The following is a 16,279-nucleotide window of genomic DNA, read 5'->3' as shown; positions in this document are numbered from 1 at the left end:
ACTAAAAGCAAGTTCCCTTTGAATTTCCCCTTGCCTCTCCCACTCTGAGAATGTTGAAGTGCTTTTCTTAATTATTAGTCACCACACTAGGAAAGAGTGAGTGAGTTCACCTCCCGAGCATTGTGTAGCAATGAGGGAAGCATGCACCTAAAACATTAAATTAAATTAAGGCTTGATGCTGTCCATCTAATGCCTTGTTGACAGATATGATTTATTTATGTTTTATGAACTTCAAAGGTTTCAGGATTAAAGTGGCTCTGGCAGTGATGGTCTGATATGATATGATATGAATGATAACTATGCTTTTACCTTTGGCAGCACACAAATCAGAACAAAGGTTCAGTATGTCTTTAAATACATTTTCAGGGAGCTTATACTTATAGTGATGTCTGTAAGGGTATTGCTATCTCTCAATTTTTGCTTTGCACAGAGGAATGCAGTGGACAGTTTCTGAAATAATCACTCAGACCTGTGTAAATGTCAGGCCTGTTTCCTCAAAACAGCTTACCCGGAGCTTTTCGAGAGGTGTTTTTAAACAAATGGTACAGAAAATGCTGCAGGCCAAAACAAGCTTTTCTGACTGAATTTTAAATGGCTGCCTCTGTCTGAAAGAGTGAGACAGTTATCAGTGTGGATATAATACAATTTCACTCCTGAAAGGCTTTTTTCCCCCCCTTCTGTAAAAAGGGCCAGATAGTTTAACACACAGAGCTCCTCTGGCTTTGTGTCTTTCTCATGGCAACTCCTAGGAGCTGAACACAGAGTGCATTGCCAAACACCCACTGCATGTTGAACTGTGAAGAATTGTAATGACTGTCTATCAAGAAAAGTTCACAGGTCACAGCTGGATTCTGAAGAATTAATACCACACTACAGCCTCAGATGATGATAAAGTTAGCTGAAAAGCATAGAACTAATAGATATTCTATGCACAACTAATTATGCAGTGTTATTCATTGTGTTCATTCTTGACTGTATCACATGCAGACTCAACCCGAGAAGAGAATCGCTGCAACATTCCTGGAAGGACTTGCGGTGTATCCATGGTGCTATGGAGCCTCGGTGGCTAATTGCAACAAATTCTGCGTAAACAGGAGGTTTCACTGTAATATTTTTACATAAGCCTTCTGTATTTTGCTTTAGAATTACCACATTTCTTTTTGATAAGGATAGACACTCAGTTATCAGTTTATGAGGTACACCTAGCTAAAACTATTGACCCTGCAGTAAATCTGACTTTCATGGTAGGTTATAATGTCCAGTTATTGTTAAAAGAGAGGTGTTGAGGTGTTTGTGGTCATTTTTGAAGCTGCAGTTTGGGGAAGAGCTGAAATGATTACTTTAATCTGATGATTAGTGGAGCAGCAGAAACTCAATCAGCAAATGAGAGAATTTGCTGGTTTTCTTTGTAATATATGATCATAAACCTCAGGTTTTGCACTGATGGTCGGATAAAACAACAAATATGAAGAAACCATCTTGAGGCTACTGTTGTGTTTTATTAAGAAATGTTTCTCATATTTTATCAACCCATACTGATATAAATGGGGTTGACATAATATTAGAAACACTTCTCAGTATAACACAGCACAATTCAACAGCCTCAAAAGTGATCAGAAAGTTGATTAAACAACTTTCAGTTTCACAGTTTCACCATTAACAGAACATTTTAAAGTTCATTCATTGCAAAACTGTTGTATGAAGACTGTTTTAAGTTTTTGCTAGGTGTACCTAATAAACTGGTTATTGAGTGTATTTGGACTAAGCCATCCTACATGCAGAGAGAAGTATTTGGAGCCTTTACTGATGTAAAAGTACTAATACCACACTAAAAATACTTAATTAAAAGTATAAATCCTTAATTAAAAGTATGATAATATAATAATACTTAAACTATTAAAAGCAAAAGTACTCATTAAGAAGAAGAAGTCCCCTGTGGGTGTTATTCTACTATATGTTATAGCCTATAATTTCATTATCGCTCATGGATGTATGCATAAACTGCATTTTACCACTGTATTTGGTTGAGGTCATTCTTGTTTGCAAGAATATATAACATAGTGAGAAATGCTGTCACAGTTACCAGGAGTCTAAAGTGACACTTTCATTGTCCAATTGCCTCAGAACATAAATTGTGTAGATAAAAAGAAAGATAGGAAACAAATCACATTTCAAAATATGAAACCATTACATGATTGGTATTTTTGCATGAAAAGGGGCTAGTTTCCAATTAATTTTCTGTCATTCAACTAATTAGTTTACCAATTAATTATTGCAGCTCTACTTGTATATACTGTTCGGTAGTTTCCCTTTCAGCAAAGCATTATACATTCTGAGCACTTCATATGTTTGATACGCAAAAATCTTAAATTTGCAATGTGACTAATTACTAAAGCTGTAGTGCAGTGAAGTACAATAGTTCCCTCTCAAATGTAGGGGAGTAAAAGTATAAAATAGCAAAAAATGGAAATACTTAGAATAAGTAAGTCAAATTGGTACTTCAGCAAATGTACTTAGTTACATGCCATCGCTGCCTGTAGGAGACAGAACATCTCATATCTGTTGGTGTCAAACTTTGAAACTGAAGCAGCTTTTAAGTGTCGTGAGGTTATTCCCAGAGTCTTGGCAGGACACAAAAGAAACCTCGATCGAAAAAGCCCCACAGCGTTTTCAGAGACCATGAGTGCCCCTCGCTGATAACCACCGAAACAAACTGCACTGATTTGCGGAGCTGTGTTCCCCCGCCGCGCTTTGTGAATAACAACAACACAGTCAGCTGCTACAGATTTAGGCCAGGTCATAAAACCTGAATAGTGAAAGAAAACTGCCAGGCCACATCCACCAGAGGTGCAGGTGCCTAAACTTGCTGGCGGTGTATTTTCCAACAAGACCGGAGCCACCGTGGGAACATGCCCGCGGTTAATGTGGTTGTTGAGGACGGGGGGGGTCAGGTTACAAACAATAACCCCCCCGCGGTGTTAAAACACAACGTCTGGCATTAGCAACGTTTGTCAATTCACAGCTAATTCAACGGTAGGAGACGGAGATATTAGCAAAACTAAGCGCATACAGGAGAAAACAACAGTATTCAACTTACTGTGATGGTAACTTCGTGTTTTTTCAATCGATACTTTAGGCTCTTCATCTTGTAACGTGATGGTTCCTGATGTCAAAGGTTTCCTTAGGTGAATACGTTTATAAATAGTGCAAAAAACTTTCCAGAAAGTTCAAACGAAGAAACTTTCATCTGTCCCCTTTTCCTCACGGAGCGAGTTTCACCTGACGTCTAACCGCAAACTCTGATCGCGGTTTGATTGACAACCTATTGAGCCAATCAAGCTCGAATATGCGCGCTGTGCTTTTCCTATAATCCAATTAGGAACGCTGGGGGCGGGACTTCCTAGTAAAGCGTCGTAGAGCAAAGTTTGAGACATCCTGGGACAGAGCAGGAAAACCTGGCATGACGTCAGTCTTACCTGAAGACTGAAACACCTGGAAAAAGTGAATGTAAATCTACAACCTGGAGAAAGAACACCCACTACCTGTTATTTACAGTAAATATTTCAATACGAACTATTTATCCACCTTACATGGAATTAACACCTGTAATGAAATTATCTTGATATCTACCTAAATTGCCACTAAATTCCACTACATTTTTTCAGCTTAATAATATAAAATATAATCAACAAAAATGTATGACGTATAATTGTAGGTAAAGATAAAACTTTTTTGATCCCTGAGATATCCAGCAGTATATCAAGTAGGTAAAATCATTAATGCATCAATGGTAATAATCCAACAATATACGTTATTCTAAAATGGGTCATTCTGAATAACGAGCACTTAAACTTTTGGTAAGTAAAAGATCTGAGTACTTATTCTACCACTGTTTAACAGGGACATTCAAAGGAGCAAACCAAATCCTAATAGGTCAGAGTTTAAAGTTTCTAATCGACTCAGTATTATACTGACTTTCTGTTCAACACAAAAACATTAAGTCAAGGTATGTAATACCATGCTAGGAAAAAATATTCTGCTACTGGTAATATCCTGACCTACATGGGAAACCCACGCTGTACCTTGTTCTTATTTTACTAATATTTGTTTTATGCTTTGAGTCCTTCTGCAATGTTAATATAAATATATGAGTTAAACTTTTCACCAATAGGGCGTACAATGGCAAAAACTTCAAATACAAATCAACAGGAAAGTAGCTTAAAACAGGTGGATGTCGTTTTTTTTGGGGGGGGGAAGCTGCCCTCTTGTGGTCTGATGAACTTTCTCCTCACATAACACCATTAGTGGAAAGTTACTTAATTATATATACCTAATTTTAAAGGTACCTTTACTTTACTTGATTATTTTCATTCTCTGCCACTTTATACTTCTACTTCACTACATTTCAGAAGGAAACATTTTTACTCTACTACACACAACCTTTAACAGTTACATCATTAAAGTTACATACACAATAATGGACCAATAATTATAAGCCAATAATATAATCTATATTATTCTGAAATGGTTCATACTCCATATATTTTGACTTTTGGTGTATGTTTTGATGCCAATACTTTTGTACTAGTAACAGAGTATTTCTATATTGCTACTTTAACTTCAATTAAAACCACTGCATAAAGCAAACTGTTAATCACTCAAAAATTACATAAGTACATAAACTGACATAATGGATACAATAAACGTGTTGAATTTAACATGGGTTGGAATATAAGTTTACTATAGTAAACTATAGTAAGTTTGTATACAAACTCACTATTGACTGACTGTTAGTTAACAGACATTTAACTTGATTAAATCACTATCAAATGTCTGGGTCTATCAATAAACTGGATATTGTTTTTGTTTCTGACCCTCAGTCTCCTACTGTCTTCTATTGTGTGACACTGTTTATTTTGAGGAAATATTTAACCAAATGGTACTGGCCGTTAAATGTGTCTCTGTCTTTGTCTATGACTCCATGGCAACAGTGTTACTATGGAGTTACCATGGAGTTACCATGGAGCTGCCACTGCTGCTCGGTCCGTCCAGGCTGGAGGCTCGAACACACACTGACATTGTGACACTAATGGGACTGTAATTCAGAGAGCACACATTTGAGACATAAATAATCTAATAATTTAAGTTTATATCTTGTCTGAGTTAATGTCATTACATTCACATGGACTTTTTACATGTGGAGCTTTTTACTGCTCTACTCATTATTTTAGATCACAAATTTACATACGAAACATGTGATCATCTTATGTAAAACATAAACAGTAGGCCTAGTTAAAAGTAGCACCTTGACCAGCAACAGTAAATTTTACTTACACACGAAAGCACCACTAGTTATCCAATAATATAATGTATAATAATATAACATTAACACATGCTGATTTAAGTACATTCTACCCATACCTGTACTTTTACTTCAGTAATTTATCAAATGTATTAAATTATGAATCCAAGGCCTGTCATTGTAATGAAATAACATCAGTGTGGTATTATTACTTTTACTTATGTAAAGGATCTGGAAGCCTGAATCATGCCAGTTGATATTGTGCTTTAGTGTTACATATTCTTATACACATTTTCAAATGACTGCTGAATGACTGGTCTGGAGAATGTCACTGGAGAATTTAAGAGAATCTCTATGTTAGGATATGGATTTCATAATTATAAACATTCATACATATATTAATATATGTTATTTGTAGCCTGCTACTTTATACTAACTATACTAGATGCCAGTAATGCCTGCATTGGGCTCAGGAGTGCCCTGTGACTTTTTGCTCTTGCTTAATAAAGGGTTAAAGACATGGTTGTGGGCATGTTGTATCATTTGCATATTAATCTGGCGAACTGTCTTGATTACTGCTCCTTCACGTGGCACTTGCACAATTTTTTATTTTTCATGAACTGAACACGTGCATGAAAGATGGATGTTTTTGCTCACTGTCTTTTCAGATAAATATTAAATCATATTCTACGGGGTAAGTCTTTGATGTCTTATGTGTTCAATGAGAATAGGTGAGTAACAAAATGCAAATTGCGAATTTTGCAATTGCAAAATGTATCTTGAAAGAACAGTGATGACACTAAATAATTTAGAAGATACCACCAAGAGACCACAGTAAACAATGTAGAGACCGTGTATAAACTTTTTTTTTTTTTTTTTTTTACAAATTGATACAAATACACAAGATACAGATACAAAAACATTAACTGCTGAGTGCTGACCATGTGGTCCAGCATTAAATTGCACCTCATGTGGCAGAAGGAACACTAATAAATACAGACATGCAACAGTAACAAATATCTATCAGATGGAATGCACAAAAACACCAAAGAGCTGCTTGTGGAAACAGTCACTGTTCAACAGAAACTTTTTTTCTTCTGTCTTTTCAAAGAAGTGAGAGAAAAAAGGCAAAGGGAGAGAAAAGTGAGCTACAAAAGGTTTCCTCAAATTTTTGACTACTCAACTCTGCCAAGCTCCTGAGACCACTGTGGTAGAAGCGCATCAGTTCAAGTGAAAAATCTCATCGAAGTCTGCACTCAGAAGGGTAGTAATGGTTATTTTACATGTGGGCTGGGAGAGGGGGATGACGTGCCTTGATAGGAGCACGGTGTACTGAGAGCTCTTACACAGCCTTGCGGTGATACTCTGGGGGTGCAACCTCGTAGTCACTGGCACTGAAGAGGGTGGATGAATTTTTTACCAGGTACCTAGAAGACATGTAAAATTGTTTGTCAGTGTGAAGCCAGACAGAAATGGTTACTGATTTTTATACTAGGATAAGATAGCAGAGGCTGTCTGCCTGCCTCTCCCCCAGAGGAGATTCGCACAGCATCAGACTTTCAAAGAGTGGGAGATTATCACTCAGCCCTCAATCATCTCAAATCAGCATCCCAACATGAGTCTCATCCAGTTGGGTTTTAAATATGTTTTTTCTGAATAAACATTAGATGTGAGAAGAAATTCAGAAACAGTTTGCAGGACTCACACAAAATAATCCACTGGGGAGTGGACAGTTGGAAAACAGACAGATAAAGCCGGTTTAAAACAATATATTTTTTTTTAAATATGGAATAACCAACCTGTAGAAAATGAGGGAAATGACTATAGTGAGGCTAGGTAAAGGAGGGGCAATGTTTTTATATGGTATATTGAGGCCCAAGGCTACTTAAATAAATGTACAACTTTTAAAAGAAATTAATTTTTTCATCAAGAGAAATGTGGTTATGGTGTCTAACTCAGTAGAAGAATGTATTAAAAAAAAAAAAAGGAATAAATCATTTATCGTGTTTTTCAATGTATTTCATCAGTAGCGTGTCCACAGATGTTTTAACCAGACAGCCTTCACCAGTATTTTGCAAACAATGAATAAAGCTACAGAAAAATGTCTGTGACAGGATTAGTCACAGCTTTTGTAGTCCGATAATCAGGCCAAACTCTTTTCTACATGTGGTGTTTCTGGTTCATTAACAGTATAAAATAGCAGTGTAATTCCTGAGGAAAAGAAATGTGTGTGTGTGTGTGTGTGTGTGCTCTTTGAAGATTTACAAGCCTGTCTGCACCAATATGAATGTGGATGTAGCGTGACATTTGAGAATAAACCATTGTTTACACTCTATTGTATTGCTGCTAAATGTAAGCTGCTGCTAATTTTTTATTTTTTATTTATTTTATTGTTTAATAGCACACCAGACTTCACCCAGAGTAATGCTGTTTTTGACTTTTTAATTTTGGTTAATTGTTTTCAATACTGTTTTGAACTCAGGAAGTACCATTGTAATTTCATTGTGTGGTTGTCTTACACAGCAGAACAATGACAATAAAGTTGAATGTGTCTTATGGAGTCTGTGGTTGTGTGGTGGGAGTTAAACCTTACTTGAGGAAATCTTGGAGGTAACTGAGCAGCAAAGCCAGACTCTTCTCGTCCAGTGGAGTGTAGGCCAGCATGGCTCCAATACGAACTGTTGGGGGAACAATCTATGTGAGGAACAATGCAGAAGGAGACTGTAGGCTGCAGGAGATTCAGAACTGAATTTCTGTAATACTGTGTAAATGTACAAAGTGTGTGAGACAATTTATTTGGAAACACAAATTATAGTAAATAACATGTCATATGCATATCTATCTATCCATCTATTTATCTATCTATCTATTTATCTATCTATCTATCTATCTGACTTCAAAATAATCTTTAACATGCATTATGTTGCAGATAGTAAGCATCTCAGACAAGCATCATTCTCACATAACTGTCCTATCACTACTGGGAGATACCGGAAATTAGCTATACAATATTTCATTATATGACACCGTAAAATGTTTCTGCTCAAATAATAACCACTCTTTCTTTTGTCCTATTGCTGCGTTATGCTTGAGAATTGTTAAGACTCTTATGTATTTACGAAGTCAGACGTGTTCATTAAGATCATTAGTCAAATAAGATGAGTTGTCTTAGCGTGTGATATTCAATTTCACCTCAGCAACTATCAATAACCTGAATGATAATGTTAGAGAAATGTATCATAGTAAATGATACAACAACTAGCTGACCTGATTATTACTATGAGGTTTATTTATGCATGGAAAAGAGCAAATAGCTGTGCACATGTATTATTTATGCTGGCTACTGTGGAGTGTAGCCATAAAACTAAGTTAGTTTCATTATCAATAATCTTCCAATTATTTTCTTAAGCTTATTTAACAATGGGCAAAATGGTGGACATTCTGTACCTCCAGGCTTCTGTGCTTCAAGCCTCTAGAAAGTGGTTCAACTTAGAGGGGGGCTTGAAGTACAGAGCCTCTTGTAAAAGTTATTTCAGTGAATGTTTGGAACATTTGGTATTGTACCTGTATTAGAAGAATTGTTTAAGAATCAATTTAATGTGACTCTTAAAAGAATTTTCTAAGAATCACACTGAATTGTTTGAAAGCACAAACAATCCATTCAGTCACTCCGGTCACACCTGTGTCTCCTGTGCCTGTTGCAGTATATATATATGTTCCCTACCAAATAGGCGCAGCAAGTGCGGGGCTCCATAAACTTGAGACATCGGCATGTCTGGGTGTTCAGCCAGGACCTCAGCATACTGCGGCCTCTCGAACTTGTAAAGCAGCTGCGTACCCAGCATGACGTTGAAGTACTCCCGAATCCCTGCCACCACTTCGTTTACTGCATACTCCCTAAGTGAACGAAGACGAGAAAAGTCACGTATTACTCTGGAGAAAGCTTTCATCACTAGAAACATGCAGCTTTTAAGAGCCATTGATCGTCAAGATTTGAAAACTGGCTTGAGATGGAAATCAAGTAAAGATAACATCATGTTTGGGTTTATTTATGTCAAAGTTACATTTTCATTTCAGGAGGTTTTAAAGATAAAGAATTTCATTGTACTGTGTGTCTGTTTCCTGTACATATGATAATAAAGTTTGAACTGAATTGTTGCACTGTGATAAAGATTAAACAGTTGAAATCAGCCAGTCTGGTGTGTTCACCTGCTAGGAAAGAAATTTGGATATTTTAGACTGTGGTGCTGAAAAGCAATGATCATAGATATACTAACAAAATATATTCATTTAATTTCTTTTTTTCCCCATAAAACCACACAAAATGAGTCCTGCTAACCTCCAAGAAAGAAAATTGCTTATCTGATTCGTAGACGAGCACATCTCGCAAACACTTTCAGATCTGGTTGTTTTCGACTGCACAAAAACACAACTCAGATTAAACTAAGTATGCTTTTCATTGCATGCCTATCCAATCTCAGCAAGTTGATTTTCATTATCTACTGAAATGAATAAAATCAAATGGTATTCAAGACGACACATCTGCAAAAATGTGGCATGCCACCAGAAAATGCCCAGCAGTAGAGTGTATATGATTTTCAGTGTAGAGTAAGATGTGGAAAATACATTAGTTGTGGTAGGTTAGATCTCAAATTATAGCTGAAGAAATGGTACGCAAGTGTCATCATGCTGGGTAAACTGCACAGTTTTGTGTTTAAACTGCTTGTAATTCATGCCACAAAGCGGAGATGAATGCATGAACATACTGTGACAGTTGGGCACAGTGAGATGGACGCTGAGCAGATTATCACAGGATATCATTGTTTCACATCAGCTGAAGGAAGTGTTTATTCTTACTTATTGTCCGAGTTTCCTTTTGATTTCTTATAGTTTGCATAGTCCTCCAGGACAGTCTCTATATTCTTCTTAGCAGGCAGGTGAAACAACTGCAAGCAACAGAAAATTCTTGTTTTTAGCCAAACCTTTTCATTTATAAAACATCACTGTTTCCTTTTCAAGCTTAATTGTCCACTTCAATATGGTATGATTTCAAAGTACATTGTACCATATGCAGGCAACTTTCAGGAGCATAACAAATTAGTTTCTAAAGAAATATGAGATAAGGAATAAATCTGCATTTCAAGGAGATTTAAGTATTTCCTGACAAGAGTTGAGAATCAATATTGGTTCTGACACAGTGATTCACTCCTGGTTCACTCCATGACCATTACGTATAAAAACTGTTGTCAATTAGGTATTTCTAAAAGCAGGACATCCATATGAACTCTAAAGATTTGTACAGTTTCTTTACTGTCATGAGGTGACCTTAGCTGATGTAAAAATACAGCCAACATATGGACTTGTTATGGTTTGTGTGTGCTATTATTTTTCACCTGTTTCTGTCGGGTGATGAGGTCCCAGTCGTCTACCAGCCAGGGCTTCAGCTCCTCGGGGATCTTCACCTTCACCTCCACACGGTTGGTGAACATCTCCTCCTGAACAAACAAACAAACACACACACACACACACACACACACACACACACACACAAATAACTATAGTTTCTTTTTTTCTTTTTCCCTGTTTAGGAGCAGCAATGTCTGTCCGTCACACAAACACACAAGTACAGTACAAACAGTATGACTGCAAAGCTTTGCTCCCACAACCATGGTACCTGTATAGTATAACAGGAAAAATGAGAAGTGCAGAGAACAAAGACTAGTACAGGTGCTTTACCTCACTGTTCAAGGTTAAAATTCCCTGTTCCAGTTTCTATTGCTATTTATCAAATGCCAGTAAATGTAAACACTTTAATTATATTGACATTTTCTCTTTTCTCATATATTTTCTCTTATATATTTACACTTCTTTTAATACAACTGAATTATATCAAGATACTAGTATCAGAAATGCCTCCGATTCTGCCTAAAATACTGTATCGGGTATCGCCAAGTATACAAGTGCACCGATCTGATACTACGTAATTTATTGGAAAACTTTGTAATCTCACACCCAGATTTCCTGGAAATTAATTCTTCTTCGCTGCTCTAAAACAGTAGGATACACAGGAAGTTGTGCTGTGTGGCAACTGGTGTACAGTGAAGTTTGTGAAGAAGAATTGATTTCCAGTAAATAGTGTTATCGTAAAAAAAAAAAAATCCAATAGTAAAATGTCAGCAATTTGGCAATATGTTAAATTGGAAAGTGCCACCAGAAAGAAAGGCAACATGTACGGTATTGCAAGGCTTTCATTTCATGGGGGGGCACTTGTGTTAGGACATCCAGTGTAGGAATTGTTATTTATTCCTACATGCATGCAAGTCAGATTCTATGGCATTCATGCATTTGTTCATGTTTTACAAAGGGTTTAACCTGATCCATACCATACAACACCTAGAGCAATCATATCACATCCATACAGGATTAGTACTATACTAAAAAAGTTTTCGACACATCAGATTGGTACTTGGTATTGGCCAGTAAACAAGTTTGGCTATCAGAATTGGTATTGGTAAAAATGGTATTGTAATATCTCTATACATTAAGTGCTGCTATCTTTTGTAGACACCCTGGGTTGTATCATTTCTTCTACTTCTGGCTGCATGGTGCCAACATTTTATGCTGTTTCTAGCTTTCTGAGACAAACAAAGTCATTCTTCTCCCCTAGGCAACAATATGAGCACACAGGAAGAAGTGGTGAAAGAGCAATCAACAGTCACCTTCTGTGGCTCACAAGGGACTGGTGTCACATTCATACATGAATAACTGACTACTCATCAAACTTTATGAGCCAGACAAAATGAGAGAGTACATGGACGAACAGCCCATCATTTTAAATTTCACAGTCATTTGGAACCTTCAAGGGCATTTTTATCCTGACATCTCAATATTTCCCCACTCTTCTCACTCCTCAGGAAGTTTAGTCTGCAGTTGTATGAAAGGATCTCTTGAGTCAAATAATCAGTTGTGATTTCAATATCTAACGCTACAGAAGCACAGTTGTTAAATGGCTACTTAAAACAAAGTCATTACATTCCTTCCAGCTTTAGAAAGCCACAAACTGCTATGCTATGAAATGTTTAAGCTATATAATTAGGTAGGTAAGTTTCCATGTGTGGGTCCACAGGGTTACCCGTTACTGATAGTACATACACTCTCCACAGTGGGATCGACCCGAGCCCTCTTCTTCCGTGGTCCCTGTGGCGTTTCCCCACTGCTGGTACCCTCACCCGGCCCTGGGGCTAAACATGACACACATTACAGTTTATAAATCATGTAGAAATTAAGGTTAGTGGGTTTAATAAAAAAGTCTGTCAGATCATTCCAGCAGTTTGTCAAAGTAAAGAGTGTCTTCTTTTACTGAATAGATCCATTATGAAAAATTTTGCATATGATAGGAAATATTGTGCCGTTCGATTTTATTATCAAACAGTGCCTGAATGTCCAGAATGGCAAGAACAAACATTGCTGTGTAATTGTAGTGACTAAACAAACTGTCTTTTGAGCAAATGTGTGATTTTGGGTTGCACAAACAAAATGTGACTAAAATTTACTTTTAACATTTCATGTAGAAACATTTTACTTACTCTTCTGTTTTGCCTTTTTCACTTTCCTAAGAGCCAAAAAAAAGACATTGTGAGTGATATTACAATACTTAACATTTGCACAGTGACTACATTCAGTACATATAGATGGGTGACAAATTAAAGTGAAAACCTGAATAAATGAGTGGAGAAACATAATTAATGCAGATGCTTCATGGTAGAATTAAGTAATTAACATTCAATCCAATCATGCTCTGTGGCATATATAAAAATGAATGATTTCATGGCATATTCAGATGACAAGAGGAAAAGATCTAAGTGACTTTGAAAGAGGTTTCATCGTTGGGACACAGATGACCGGAGCTTCAATCACTGAGATTGCTCGGCTGGCTAATGTTTCAATAGGAACTGTGACTAAAGTGACATCTGCATTTTAATCTATGGGAGACATCAGTGTTTATAATATGTTGAATTATTAGGTGGGAAAGTTGGACACTTACAGATCAACATTTTTCTGCTGCACAGCAGCAATCTTCTTGCTTGGTGCTAAACCCCTCATCTTTCCCTCAACATAATGGTCCCTGTGGAGGAAAAAATTAGTGAAGATCATTACATAAAAAACTTAACTGGCATTTGTCCACATACTGTGCTGTCAAGAGTGATGTGTTTCAACTAATAGAGCAAACAATAATACATTTATAGTCAACATTTAATTGACAAAGTACAAATTACATTGTTTTTAAAAGAAATTCTAGCTATCAGGGATTAATTTTACCTGGTAACAGAGGTCTCATCATCATCTCTACCCTCTGTGTACAACAAGGCAAACTTACTGATTAGCCTTTTGAAGCTCTTTTTGTTTTGCAAGGTTGCTGTCCACATATTTGAGAACTCTGCTTTCAGGAACCCATTCATCCCAGCTGCAAAAGAAACACACCTCAAAACCTTGAAACTCCATCACAATGAAAATAATCGTAGTTTTTTCACTCACTCACACACGCACGCGCGTACATATACACACACACATACACACACACACACACACACAATGAGCAGGGTATCTGGGGGGAGCACAAAAGGACAGAAAATCAAATTGTATCCAAACCAAGCTGCTCACTTTTTGTTCCATCCGCTGTAATGAATGAAGTATTTAATCTGCTTATCCTTTATGCTGATCTTTACACACTGTAAAACAAGAAAACACACAGGCCTGCGTCAATCGTTGGCTGACGTTTGTTTTACAGTTAATATTTCACTCAAAACACGCATGCAGCACTGAAACACACCTTTGCCTCATACAGCAATGGCCCATGAAAGCACAGGACTCTTTCACCTGCGAGGAGGGAAAAACAAAAGTGAGGGCTTGGATGAAAAACACACCACGATACAATGCATAGCATAAATGACAGGCTAGCTAACCGTTAGCCTAGCGTTAACGTCTGATTTACACATTTAGCTTTACTTTAAGGTGCTACGCCTTTACATGTGTCAGTTTTGGGTGTGTTTAAATTAATGTTCCATGTTTATGTGCAGTTATAAAGGCTCTGCCCCCTCCCTGGAGACCACTATTATCAAGCTACAGCAGCAGCAACAACAACAACAAACCCGCCCCCTTCCAGGGATTCAACCGTTTTTCTGTACCGACCTTCTTGAAATTTAGGTTTAGGGTCCTGTTTTGGCGCCATTCACAGACTCAACTGGTCGGATGTCTGAATGATCAAATTCGTGCATTGCCAGAGCCCATTTCTTCCAGGCACAAACACCTCCGACATCGGAGCCAAAGCGAAGGAGAAGCAGAGACTGGCCTGCCTGCTGCTGCTGGGTCACCTGACCACGAAGCCTCCGAGGTGTGCTGCATTCAGGGGTTCCTCCTAAAACTCGTAAAAACAAACACTTCTTTTGTTTTATATATATATATATATATATATATATATATATATATATATATATATATATACACAAAAGAATTGTTTGTACAAAAGAAGTGTTTGTGTGTTTGTTTGTTTATATATTGAGAACTCTGCTTTCAGGAACGGCCAAACTGCAGTGCTCCAAATGGCTTGATAGGTAAATTCATTTGAATGCACGGCCCTCTTGGCTGTGGTATGAGAAACCTTTCCATACATGAATCATGACACTTGACCTGTTTTAGGAAAGAAAAAAGTGGGTTCATTATGTTGTGGGTCAGTGTAAGATTACATCATTCGAAAGGTTTCCAAAATTCTCAATAGCCTTTCAGTTTAGTAAACTTAGCTGTGTTGTTGAGCCGCAGACTGAAAAAAGATGACATTTTTGTGGCTTCTCTACACCATGGTTTCTCAGCCTTGTCTGGCCTGAGACCATGTTTTTTAGGTCAGCAATTTCTCATGAACTCTGAACTTATTGAGTTGTCACATTGTCATGTGAATTGGATCTCAGCATACATTTGTGTTGTGTTTTTAATAGCACTGACAGATCTGATTGATCAGTTTTTCACATGTAGTGTCACACCAATGATTGAGAGTCTCTGCACTGCAGAATGACAGGCGCTAATGTCATTTTCTCTTTTTTGCTCCATGTTTTGCCATCATGAGGAAAATTAAGTAGAGACTAACAGGAATGACATGGAATACGAAGATGTGACGTCAGAACGAGGACCACTGTTTCAACTAGGAGATATAGTGCTTGTTGGAAGACACAGAAAACGCTACTGAGTCCTTACCAGCTGCAACTGCCCAATAAGGTCCCCAGAGGAACAGACAGACTACCGCATCATAATGAATTACCCATCAAAGACCAATAAACATCTTTTCAACATCTCAAATAATGTTTATCTGTTGCTGGGGAGGCAAAGTCAAGTTAAAATGGAAAATTTTTGGAACTATGCTGTAACGATTATTGATGAGGGCAGAAGGCAAAGAATCATTACAGCCTACAATATCAAGAAAAATATCTTCAAGGCATTTATTGAACTGGTTCCACTTTCAGATAAAATCATATGAGAAACCCATGACCCTTTGTTGATGACTTGCTAACATTTTGCTCATAAATACCTGTTTTACTGCATCACATCTCAATAAATAACTTTTTTCAGCCTTCTTTTTTTTTTTACATTAAATAAACTATAGACTTTATTCATTGTAGCAATTGGAACTAATTGAATAATGACTGAATTGAATAATATCATCAGAGCAGTACACAACCAAGAGATAGACAAGATTGAAACATTTTAAAAATCAAAGTGTCTCCTGAGTAAGGTCAATGAGGCAGTCAGAGAAAACTTCAGTGTTAGTGAGTTCTAGTAAGTTGAACACATTTCACAATTAATACCGCCTAATACAGTGCAGATACATTGTATTTTCTTTCCCTTCCTGTTTATTCAGATCCTCTGAGTCTGAAACAGGTGAATAATATCATGTAAATGTTGTCAGTGAGTCACCTTATGAGTGTCGCT

General features: G+C 37.1%; 2 protein-coding genes across 4 annotated transcripts in view; both read right to left on the bottom strand.

Annotated features, from left to right (window-relative positions):
• Positions 1-3,296, bottom strand: part of uacab (uveal autoantigen with coiled-coil domains and ankyrin repeats b) — a 49,195-nt gene extending 45,899 nt beyond the window's left edge. The window contains exon 1 of the mRNA XM_056373884.1: positions 3,098-3,296. Within this exon, the coding sequence (XP_056229859.1) occupies positions 3,098-3,145 (48 nt within the window). The 5' untranslated portion in view covers positions 3,146-3,296. The remainder of the gene's footprint in view (positions 1-3,097) is intronic.
• Positions 3,297-6,150: 2,854 nt separating this feature from the next.
• Positions 6,151-14,674, bottom strand: LOC130173381 (mortality factor 4-like protein 1). Of its 3 annotated transcripts, none has more exons than XM_056382615.1 (12): positions 14,492-14,674; positions 14,133-14,179; positions 13,964-14,031; positions 13,680-13,766; positions 13,347-13,427; positions 12,889-12,914; positions 12,455-12,543; positions 10,696-10,797; positions 10,160-10,248; positions 9,027-9,199; positions 7,896-7,996; positions 6,151-6,729 (listed from the first exon to the last, which is right to left on the bottom strand). In XM_056382615.1, exons 1-12 carry the CDS (start codon positions 14,529-14,531, stop codon positions 6,688-6,690), a joined length of 945 nt encoding a protein of 314 aa, XP_056238590.1. In that variant the 5' UTR covers positions 14,532-14,674; the 3' UTR covers positions 6,151-6,687. The 3 variants fall into 3 exon arrangements, with proteins under 3 accessions (XP_056238590.1, XP_056238580.1, XP_056238600.1); XM_056382605.1 differs by having other exon boundaries at positions 7,896-7,980; positions 14,492-14,671; XM_056382625.1 differs by having other exon boundaries at positions 7,896-7,980; positions 13,964-14,056; positions 14,492-14,630.
• Between the last annotated feature and the right edge of the window lie 1,605 nt (positions 14,675-16,279).

This window comes from Seriola aureovittata, chromosome 1 (genome assembly GCF_021018895.1).
Source record: "Seriola aureovittata isolate HTS-2021-v1 ecotype China chromosome 1, ASM2101889v1, whole genome shotgun sequence".
In the NCBI taxonomy this organism is placed as follows: domain Eukaryota; kingdom Metazoa; phylum Chordata; class Actinopteri; order Carangiformes; family Carangidae; genus Seriola; species Seriola aureovittata.
The sequence above is the reverse complement of the archived record's forward strand: the minus strand, read 5'-3'. Positions and strand labels throughout refer to the sequence as shown.

Coding starts and splice junctions, on each gene's coding strand:
- LOC130173381 (XM_056382605.1), bottom strand. CDS start 14,531: ATGGCGCCAAAACAGGACCCTAAACCTAAATTTCAAGAAG. Junction 14,180..14,491: donor TAAACCTAAATTTCAAGAAG/GTCGGTACAGAA, acceptor CCCTCCTCGCAG/GTGAAAGAGTCCTGTGCTTT. Junction 12,915..13,346: donor CAGCAGAAAAATGTTGATCT/GTAAGTGTCCAA, acceptor TTTGGCTCTTAG/GAAAGTGAAAAAGGCAAAAC.